The 11,021-nt window shown below is 37.8% G+C and overlaps 1 protein-coding gene across 1 annotated transcript; it reads right to left on the bottom strand.

Moving 5' to 3' along the window:
- Positions 1 to 1,901: 1,901 nt before the first annotated feature.
- On the bottom strand, positions 1,902 to 2,843 carry LOC122893267 (olfactory receptor 11H6-like). Its single transcript, XM_044230167.1, has one exon. It carries the CDS (start codon positions 2,841 to 2,843, stop codon positions 1,902 to 1,904), a length of 942 nt encoding a protein of 313 aa, XP_044086102.1.
- Positions 2,844 to 11,021: the final 8,178 nt, after the last annotated feature.

The raw sequence follows: 11,021 nt of genomic DNA, 5'->3' as shown, positions 1-11,021 counted from the left end.
CCCACTTTTTTGAAATGTCCAGAATAGGCAAAATCCATAGGAACAGAAAGTAGATTAGTGGTTTTCAGGGGCTGAAGGGAGAGGGGAGTAGGGAATGCCTGCTAATGGATATGGGGGTTCTTTTTGAGGTTATGAAAATATTGTAAAATTTGTTAGTGGTAATAATTGCACAATTATGTGAATAAACTAAAAACACTGAATTGTGCACTTCTAAAAAGGTGAATTTTATGGTATCTAAACTGTTTTTCAATCAAGCTGTTATAAAACAAAAAAGTTTAGGAAAGTTTATTTCCATACTGGGTTGTGGTTTCTCTGAGGACAGGAAAGAAATATTGCTAATTTGGGTTATTCCAAAGGCTAGTACAGTGCCAGAATAGTATTTCATAGTCCCTATTCTTTTTCATATACCTATCTCCCAAATGTAAATGTACAAAAATATTAAAAAAAGTTTCAAAAACAAAAATATTTTTAGCAAAGTAGTGATTATGATACTGTGTTACAACACGTCTTATTCCTTTCTAACATTCAAGATGGTTGATTTGTAGGGGGTTTTGAAAAGAAAAAGAATGTGGATGGATGTGGTCTCATTCTGTTATTGTAGAATTTAGAAGACCCTAATTTTTTTTTTTTTTTTTTGAGAGGGAAGAGGGGTGTAGGGCAGAGGGAGAGAGAGAATCTTTAAGCAGGCTCCATGCCATGTGTGGAGACTACATGGGGCTTGATCTCACAACCTTGAGATCATGACCTGAGCTGAAATCAAGAGTTGGATGCTTAAATGACCGAACCACCCAGGCACCCCATAGAAGTCCCTAAATTTGAATGCAGTGATTCCCGGCCCTCTCTCTGTTTTACCATTTCCTAGGGAGATTTTCAGAATACCTGTGTCTATACTCCACCCCAAATCTGAGTCAAACAGTTGCGAACAACTGTTTGAGTGAAGGTAGCTATCTTTAGAAGTACATGTGGTTGTGATTACTGTGAGCCAACAGAGAATCAGCTGTAAATCAGTGGTTTTCCAACTTTAGTGTGTGTAATAACTCATGAGGATAAAATGCAGATTCTACTTCAATAGGCCTGAGATGGGTCCTGAGATTCTACCTTCTAAGAAGATCCCCAGTGATGCCCAGCTAATGATCCCCAAACCACATTTTCAGTTGTAAGAGTTGTATAATGTATTTTCAAATGTGCAGGAGTGACAGCATGGTTAGTAAGAAGAAAATAAAACAAAGCAGTTGCATTATTGAATAAAGGGCTTGACGAAGGGAAGGAAGCAGGTAATTTCTTAAGAGATTAACTTTCATCTTGGTGAGGCTCTTCCATTGATTTGATAATCATTTAATGATTGGTCCAACTACTTTAGACTAACTTCACATATTTCTAGAAGTTTTCTCATTTCATCTGTAGGATATGTAAAATACAGATTGTTATGGAGTTCTCATAATTTCTTTAGATATTATTCTGGCTGTTGATAGGATGACAATGATGACAGAATCTAGTGAGGAAATATGAACAAATTTATTTTCTTTATTGAAATTGACATTATTGAAATTTTTGTGCTAGGTGTGATGTTGGGTTCTGGAGTTATAGAAATTAGTAAGACATAGGCCCTGCTCTTAAAAAATTGATAGTCTATTAAGAATAGGGAGGCACGTAGGACTGATTTATGAATAGCTAACAAACACAGGAAGAAAATCATGTTCAATAGAAGTACACACAATGTGCTATGGAAAAGACAGTTAATTTCACCTGGGGAAAGGCTTCACTGATGACTGGATATTTAGAATTTTGAAACACCTTCTTCAAAATGTTCACATCTGTTTGCCAGTTTCTTAACTGCTTACTGACAGGAAGCTCACAGTCTGAACTCATCTGGGAATAAGACATTAACATTACAGACAGTTTTATGAAACTCCTAGAACTTTCTTCAAGGCATCCTTCATTTCTTTATTCCGGAGGCTGTAGATCATGGGGTTGAAAAAGGGGGTCAAAACTGAGTAGAACAGAGTAGTGAACTTCTGCATTCCCTCTGCTTGTCCTGACCCTGGGCTCACATATGTCATCATGACAGAACCATAGAAGAGAAATACAACAGCCAGATGAGAGGAGCAGGTAGAAAAGGCCTTCTTCCGGCCAGCAACTGAGGGCACCTGCACTACGGCCCTCAGCACTAGGGTGTAGGAACCTATAATGTAGAAAAAGGTAGCGAAGATGAGGAGGGAACTCATGGTGCCACATATGAGAACTGTCCCTGGGATTGGGACACAGGCTGAAGCCAAGGCCAGCAGAGGACCCAGGTCACACAGAAAGTCATCAATTACGTTTGGGCCACAAAATGGTAGCTGGGTAACAAGTATCACTGGGATCAGAAACCAGAGAAAACCATAGACCCAGCAAAAAATGACCAGGCTGCTGCAAAACTTAATAGTCATGACCGTGGGATAGTGCAGGGGGTGGCAGATTGCCAGGAACCGGTCATAGGCCATGATGGACAGAAATAAACATTCGGTTGTGCCCAGTGAGAAGAAGAAGTACAACTGGAGGAAGCACTGAGCGAAGGAGATGGTTTTGGTCTGGGAGAGGAAGTTGGCCAGCATGTTGGGCACATCAGAGTTGACATAGCAGATTTCTAGAAAGGAGAAGTTGGCCAGCAGAATGTACATCGGGGTGTGCAGCCGGAGGTCCCAGCGCACTGCACACATGATGGCCATGTTTCCAAGGAGTGTCAGGATATAAGTCACAAAGAATATGGAAAAGAGGAGGAACTGTATTTCCCAGCGGCAAGGGAAGCCCAAGAGGATGAATTCACTCACAGTGTGAGAAATATTTCTGGCCTCTGAAGTCATTTCCTTCTGTCCTGTGAGGATTACAGCAGAAGTTACATGTACGGAGGGAATTATGCCTCCTGACTCCTCCCCAGGAGACAGCGCATTTTCTTGATAGGAGAGGGAGCCTGGACCAAGGGTTCCTATTTTTTTTTTTTTTTTGGGTGCTCCAAAAATACATTTGTTGAGTATACTCTTCTATAATTGACTCTTCACTTTTAAACTGCATACAGACCACCATCAATCTATATACTAAATATTGGTAGATATTTTGAAAAAAGTTTTCTTTATGTTAAAATAGAAATTCAGGTACTTCCTTTCTGTATCTCTCATTGAGATGTCCACTGTGCCCAGCTTTGGAGAACATTCTCCATTGTCTAGCCTGTACAAATAGGTGGCTGACTGAAGATATAAACATTGACATTGGCAATTCAACTACAAAACAGATTAGAATTGACAGCTTTACTGAACAAAGCAGTACTATCAGGGTGCCTTGGTGACTCAGTGGGTTAAAGCCCCTGCCTTCGGCTCAGGTCATGATCCCAGGGTCCTGGGATCGAGTCCCTCATCCGGCTCTCTGTTCAGTGGGGGCCTGCTTCCTCCTCCTCTCTCTGCCTACTTGTGATCTCTGTCTGTCAAATAAATAAAAAAAAATCTTAAAAACAGAACAAAACAGTGCTATAGGATAAGTGATAGAAATGAGAGAACATGAGGCTTTGAAGCCAGCTATGAAAATAACAACAGAGTGACTTTAAGCATGTTCTAATTTAGTTACATTAAGTGACCATTTATAGGCCATCAGTATCTATTCTCTGTGTGTAGGATGCTGCCACATGGGCTCCAGGATTTGATATTATTAGAACCATCTGAGGGAGCCTTTGAAATGTGTGGGCTCCACCTGGGTTTGGGACCCACTGGTATGGCAGAGCACACATTTGGAGACATTACAGTTCTAGGCTTTGTACTGCCTAAGGAGTATTTTTTCAGGAAATAGCTTAAGTTTTGAGACTACATTTCTTTCTCTTTAAAATATGAATAATCATACTTCCATAGCCAGGATGAACTGAAAATTGAATAAAATTATATATGCAAAAGCAGTTTAAAAATTATAAAATGTTACCAAAATATAAGCTATTCTAAACTGTTCAGGGTTTATTCTGCTTGATGTTATACTCCTTTGTAAATCTTATAAATTAGGCTTATTTTAAAGTGCTAAAGAATGTTTTTCCTTGTGGAATTTTAGCCAGTGACAGGCTCAGGACATGTCTTATGTGTGTTGTGGTCCTGTGTGAGTACATGTTTATGTGTATGAGTAAGAGACATTTCTCAGTCCTCTTAGACCACACAAATGCAACTCCCTTAGAAGCTTCTTTTGAAGGCCATTTTTTTTGCCCATCAGACACACTAGAGGCTTCTTCTCAGTAGACTGTTTCTTGGCAAGGCCACCATTGCAGTCTTAGATGATAGGATCATTTTTCTGATGGCTACATCATAGTGGGTATTAAGGCTACATACTTCTGACCTGCAGAACTTCCTGGGGGATCCTTTCCCCCCTACCCCCCCATACCTACCTACCAGGCCCATGCCTGGCCCTTCTGTGGGATGTCCTGGAAAATGAGGATCAGACGTATGCAAGGGATCATAACAGAGGAGCACCAACAAATACTATTTCAAAATAGGCAGATTTTTGGAAATCAGCGTCCTTTTCTCCCTCTTGTATTTCTGGATTTTGTGGCTTATTCAGCTCTGGAAAAATTCTGGCTCTTCTTTTGAATACAAGGGAATAGAGAGAAGATTATCTAAATTTTAAGTCTTGACTGAGATTAAGTTAAACCCAGAAAAAGTTTGGAATATGGTGTGTTATCTCTGTTTCACCTTTTTCTTCCTTTGCCATTTTAGAAGCTCAGAAGTCAAATGTTCTATTCTCTTTTTCTTAAAACACCCATTTCTCTGGGTGGGAAAATCCAGTAAACTCATGCATAACCTGAACCCCTAGCATCTGTGAAGACTTTGGCAGTTTTCATTTTCCACGTTATGCACACAAGGGCACATGACAAGATGGCACCCACACCAAATATAATGGAGCAACATTTATGGGGGAAACTTGTAGACCTAGGATATATTACAGGCATGCAGGCCCCTTTTATTTTGCTCACTATAACCATGGTGGCATACCAAAATCTAGGATATTACATTTTAAGAAGGCACCTCAAGCCTTAAGCTCTGAGTTGTTATTTTTAAATTTTATTTATTTATTTATTTATTTATTTCTAGCAATAGGATTCGGGAAGTGATAACTCCTCCACTAATGTGTCAGGATATAATATCAACATGAAGGAAACCTGGTTTAGTCCTGTCTCTAGTCTCAGAGTTTGGGGATGGAGGAGAGGTGCGCCAGCTCTTCTCCTAGTGTGATGGGGGTTGCAGTTCAAGCTTTGTGGTTGCAGCTCTAGGACATGCCAAGCTAATAGCAGGACTCCTTGCCTCAGTCATGTGAAGGAGGCAGTCATTAAACAACAGGAAATGGATATTCATTCCATTGAACTTGGTAGGAGGCAACTCGCACTTTGGGAGGGTGGCTTGAAAGGGATTCCTTCGAGCAAGTTAACCCTTATGTCTAGTGTGTATCTTTTGGGGGGGCTTCTTAATTACTCTATAGGGGAGCCACAGCAAGGACTTTTGCCCCCATTTCATATATGAGGAAATAAAGACTCAAAGAGATTAAATGCCTGAGATTTCCAAACCAGTCCGCGACAGGGTCAGGACACAAGTCCATGCTTTCTGGTTTTCATTTTACTGTCACTATTTTAAGGGAACTTCAGAGTAGATGTGTCCAGAATGTCTCCCATTCCAGAGAAAAAGTGCACCAAATTAAAAAAAAGAATAGTTGTTGGTGCTGTAGACATCACTGCATCATCTGAGAGGAGAGGTGTGACGTATCCCAGACTCCCCTCAAATTATACCACTTTGTGGGATTGTGGATTTTTTTCCCTTTTATTTTTCATTTTTACATGGCGTGCTCTCTCTCTCTCCCTTTGTAATAAGAAGTTAAAAGGCACACAAATATCATTCTGAGTATGGTAGTTATTTTTCTTACCTGACTTTTCTTCTATGCAATGTTCAGCTTCTCTGTTGTGAGGAGGCTGGTTACCTTTTACCCATTTCTGCAAAATTAAGATAAATAACTAAAGAAGTAATGAAAATAATTTTTTTTTAAAGAGAAGGTATTAAGAAGGTGTGATAGACAGTGAGGACATGTAAGGGGGCTGCAGGCATGCTTCTTTGCAGTTTGGGGTGCTATATTTCTATTTGTTGCAGTCTTTGATTTATTAAAGACTTTTTGTTATTGAAACTTTCTTTACCACTTAGATAATGTTATTCTATTTCTACACTGCCTGCCTGAATCTCTGTTTTCCAGTTGTTCTTGTAGCATGAAGGACAACTGATTCAATGGGCTATGTCCTAGGGATTCACTTCAGTAAAAAGTGGGATTCTGTTCTTTGTACTCTGGAGGAAATAAACTGTCAAATCTGACCTTGTATTTCTTGGAATAATGTATTGCTTATAATCACTGGCCTCAGAGATATCATGGGTTAAAGTGGGATCTACAAAGTTATTGATCTGACTTTACTGAATCTTGGAGCAGGAAGTAACTTTAGGGATTCTGTGGTCTCTCTTCCTGCCAGCAGTAAGAGCCTCTGTCTTCAGCCTGCTTGTGGATTGTTCATCTAGCTTCTGCTGGAACAATGCATGACAAAGAGCTCAATGAATGGCAGAACAGCTTTCATTTTGAGAAGTTGTAATAAACTTCCTAGTTCTCGCTTGCATTCTTGAGTCATATTCCCATCTTGATTTGTCCCCTTGGTCTTGCTTACTTCTACTGCAGGGAAGGAAGGTTAACACTTACTGTGTGCTCACTATATGCACACAGTCCATCAGGATTTTGACTGTGCATGATCCTTCTTGATCTTCCAACAACTACAGAAGTAATAATTGAGCCACAGGAAGGCAGTAAGTGCCGGTCCTGGCAGATCTGTGTTCTTTCATTACATTATACTGATGCTCAGAATAAGTCTACACAGAGGTGCCTGGGTGGCTCAGTGGGATAAAGCCTCTGCCTTTGGCTCAGGTCATGATCCCAGGGTCCTGGGATCTAGCCCCACATCAGGCTCTCTGCTCTGCAGGGAGCCTGCTTCCTTCCCTCTCTCTCTCTGCCTGCCTCTCTGCCTACTTGTGATTTCTCTCTCTCTGTCAAATAAATAAAATCTTAAAAAAAAAAAAGAATAAGTCTACACAGCATCAGTTAAAAATATTTGAGGAAGGGACTCATGTCTTCTTTGAATCTTCTCAATTTATACTAAGCACTCTTGGTTTCTTTAACTGAATTTGACATAATTTACAGAATGCTCACTATCCTAGTTGTCTTTTTTTTTTTAATTTTTTATTTATTTTCAGTGTAACAGTATTCATTGCTTTTGCACCACACCCAGTGCTCCATGCAATCCATGCCCTCTCTAATACTCACCACCTGGTTCTCCCAACCTCCTACCCTCCGCCCCTTCAAAACCCTCAGATTGTTTTTCAGAGTCCATAGTCTCTCATGGTTCACCTCCCCTTCCAATTTCCCCCAACTCCCTTCTCCTCTCCATCTCCCCTTGTCCTCCATGCTATTTGTTATGCTCCACAAATAAGTGAAACCATATGATAATTGACTCTCTCTGCCTGACTTATTTCACTCAGCACCCTTTGGAAGATGTGACCTTACTAAAAGCGAACACAGTACCCCTCATACTGTGTGACTGACACAGAGCATACGTGTCATAAGTTTTTTTGCTCTAGAAATTCAGGCGGACTTAAGTTGACATTAGATTTTTTAAGACAGTAACTTTATACTCTTGCCTGTTATTAAATTTTTATTTTGCCCAAGTCTTCAGAGTTTATTCACAAGAACTTCTTTAAAACAAGTTTGGTCCTATCTGATGCTTGTGTCGTTGAGTTTTCAAAGTGAGAGAGGTTAATAATTACTGAATTTTCTGTCTCTGTCAAATAAATAAATAAATAAATAATCCTAAAAAATAATTACTGAATTTTACCAAGTGTTTCAATCAATTAAGATCTTAAGACTATAAAATACTAGCTTTCTTTTCTATTTTTGTTGCCTATAAATTTGATAAAATTTCTCATATTTCATCTATGACTAAAATATGTAGAACATGAGAAAATTCTTTTTCATATCACTTAAAATTTTTCTATGTCAGCATCTATTATTATCAACAATTGTTGATAGATGGCTAAGCTCAAAATATATAAGTAGTACAAAGGTGGTGAAAATGACAGTGTTACTCTGGAAGACATTCTGGCATATATTATTAAATGGATGGTTTATGAAAAATTTTTAGAAGCAAATTTTGGGCTTAAAAACTGGTACCTTTACTCAATTTCAGTTTAAAAAAAAATTTTTTTTTTCTTTCTCCAGAACCCTTTATAGAGATTCTAGTCATGGTCTCTCTGCATCTGGGTATATAATTTGTCTGGGTCTGAGAACTTTTGTTTATTTATAATTTTTGAGTGCTATTTTGCTAAATTGTGATAACAATTCTCTCTTAAACATGTGTTCTTCATGCTTTGAAAAGAAGATGATTTTTTGGAGCTGGCCATATTTTAATTTAGATTGATGGGTTTCATGTCTTTCTCTCTCCAGAGGGCAGGAAATGGCCCAGTCTTTTTTTTTTTTTTAAATCTTATAAACATTGCAAGTGAGGAGACCATCTCACTACAATGCTATCAGCTAGTGTTGTCAAGACCTTCTCATTTAGGTCTTAGTCTAGTGAAAAGCTCACTAAATTCCTTAGAGAAACTCATGCTTTCTTTATAATCACTTTATTTTACTGGTCTCTCTCTGTTTCTGTCTCTCTCTCTCTTTCTCATCATTTATTACTTTTTCCCCATAGAATTACTTCTAAGATGACAATATGATTTGGTATTTCTGACCCTGGAAAATTTAAGAGCTGACTGTAATACTGCCCATCTTCCATAGTTTCAGTACGTGTATCATTTAAATAACAGCATTAACTTCTTGACTGCTGTCTTTGATGCACTTTAGTTCATTTTCTTTTAATTGTCAGTTGCCAGCATTTATTGAACATTTATGTGCTGGTACAGTCCTTTCAAGTTTATTTTCTAAACTTCATTTGGTTTTATAGCTAATCACTGATCTAAATGATTTCAAAGATACAATACAATTTCACTAACTACCTACTGAATTCTTGTATAATTTTCAATGCAAAGGATGTTTTGGGACATATATTTATATTCCTGCATGGTGAAATATCTTAAAAACCAGAAATACTCCTTTCAGTAAAATTAAGGGGCATTTAAAGAGGTGAATATGTAATGTCAGTGTAAAAATTGTGGAAGTTAACATCCCACATTGGGATGTTAAGGTTGGTAACTTAAAGTTGAAAAAGATAATTTTTCTTCTGCTTTTCAAATTAGCATAGGTCATCATTATACCAGTGTTGGTGAAGGTGCAATGAAATGACACTCAGAAGAACTGTTGGGGGGAATATAAACTTGTAATTTTTTTTTCTGGCAGGAAATCTGGAAATATCTAGACCTTTTAAAACCTCTGTACACATTAAATAAAAATTAGAGATGTAGAAAAAATTAATAATCAAGTTAATCATAGCAATACAGAAGAATTTCTGGGGATCAGGTTAAAATACAGATTCTGACTCAAAAGGAATAGATGGGGATTGGGATTCTAAATTTTTAAAAACATATAGAGAGTTTGAATCACTTTGTTATGTACCTGACACTAATGTAACATTGTATAACTAATGTAACATAAAGTAACTAATGTTGACTATACCCAAATGAAAAAAATCTAGAAAAAAGCAATAAGATAATGCTGATTCCTTGAATAATAAAGGTTTATAAAGTTCTTTATAGAGCTCTCTGTGTATTAAGGGATTACGTAGTTCTTTATCTACATTTCTGTAAAGAAAGTAAATAATACAAAGGAACAGAAAAATTCCTGTAAAAATAAAAATAGTGGCAATTTTTCAAGGTTAAATGATAGGTTATGTAATTCTTTTCTTTATACATGTCTATATTTCTTGAAATTTCTATGAGTACATGTATCACTTATAATCTCAAAAATAATTATCATAAAATATTGTTTTTGAAGATACTTACTCTTCCGGATCTTCTACCTTCTTTGAGAACTTTTTAATGAACTTTACTATTCCTGGGATATTCCAAGGTTCTGAGGAGCCCATGATCTGTGTCATGTTTGACCTGCCATGTAAGGTCTCATCCTCCTTCAATTACTACTTGGATTTAAACTCAATGAAGTCAGCCTCTGTGCCAAGGTTGAGGAGAAAGGGAAGATTCCCAACAGGGCATCCTGAAGCTGCATTTTAATTTTGGGTGACCAATACCAATTCATAAATCTAGGGCAGGGATTAGAAGTTACATTAAAAAGAAATTAAGTGCAACATGAGAAATGGTAACTGTCAGCTCCTGGAGAGGATTGTGTTGTTACTCCTCTCTCATTAGAAAGAGTCGTAGTTTATCCTCAGTCTATTTTCTTCCCTAAAAGAAACAAAAAGGAAATTGAAATTAGTTTTCATTTTGGGTTTTACTTTTCTCCAGTAAATTTTATGGAGAATGTTGTAGTTTAGAATAAAGATCATAAAAACCATGACAATAGTAGAACCAGAGCAAATGAAGGCAATAAAATTACCTTTTTACTTTTTGCCTTTCGAGTTGACCACCTTTGAAAGTAATGATTTCTTCTTCAACTAGAAAGGTTAGAAAGGCACTTTCTTAGACTCAGATTTCCACACTCAAAATACGACATATTTTTCTCTGTCCCACATTCATGCAATATGGGCACCTGACCTTTGTTGAAGGAGTTGATTCAAGAACTGATGGAGAATAGGAGTCAGGGACTGCTGATAAACATTTCCCTTGGATCGGAGTTCCATCCCTTGTGCTTTCACTTTCAGTGCATTTGGGGAAATGAATTTTTGGAAGTTGGAGAAGATGTGTTCCCCCCCTCCCGCCTTCTAACAGTGATGAGAATGAAAACTTAGATTCTCTACTTGTCCCTGTGAAACTCTTGCTGGGCCAAAGCCATCTTACCTAAAGGGATTCTTTGTTGAGGTTTCCTCAGCTATATGGACATTACCCCAA

Source organism: Neovison vison, chromosome 13 (assembly GCF_020171115.1).
Source record: "Neovison vison isolate M4711 chromosome 13, ASM_NN_V1, whole genome shotgun sequence".
NCBI classification, from domain to species: domain Eukaryota; kingdom Metazoa; phylum Chordata; class Mammalia; order Carnivora; family Mustelidae; genus Neogale; species Neogale vison.
Note: the sequence above shows the minus strand (reverse complement) of the source record. Positions and strands in the feature narration are given on the sequence as shown.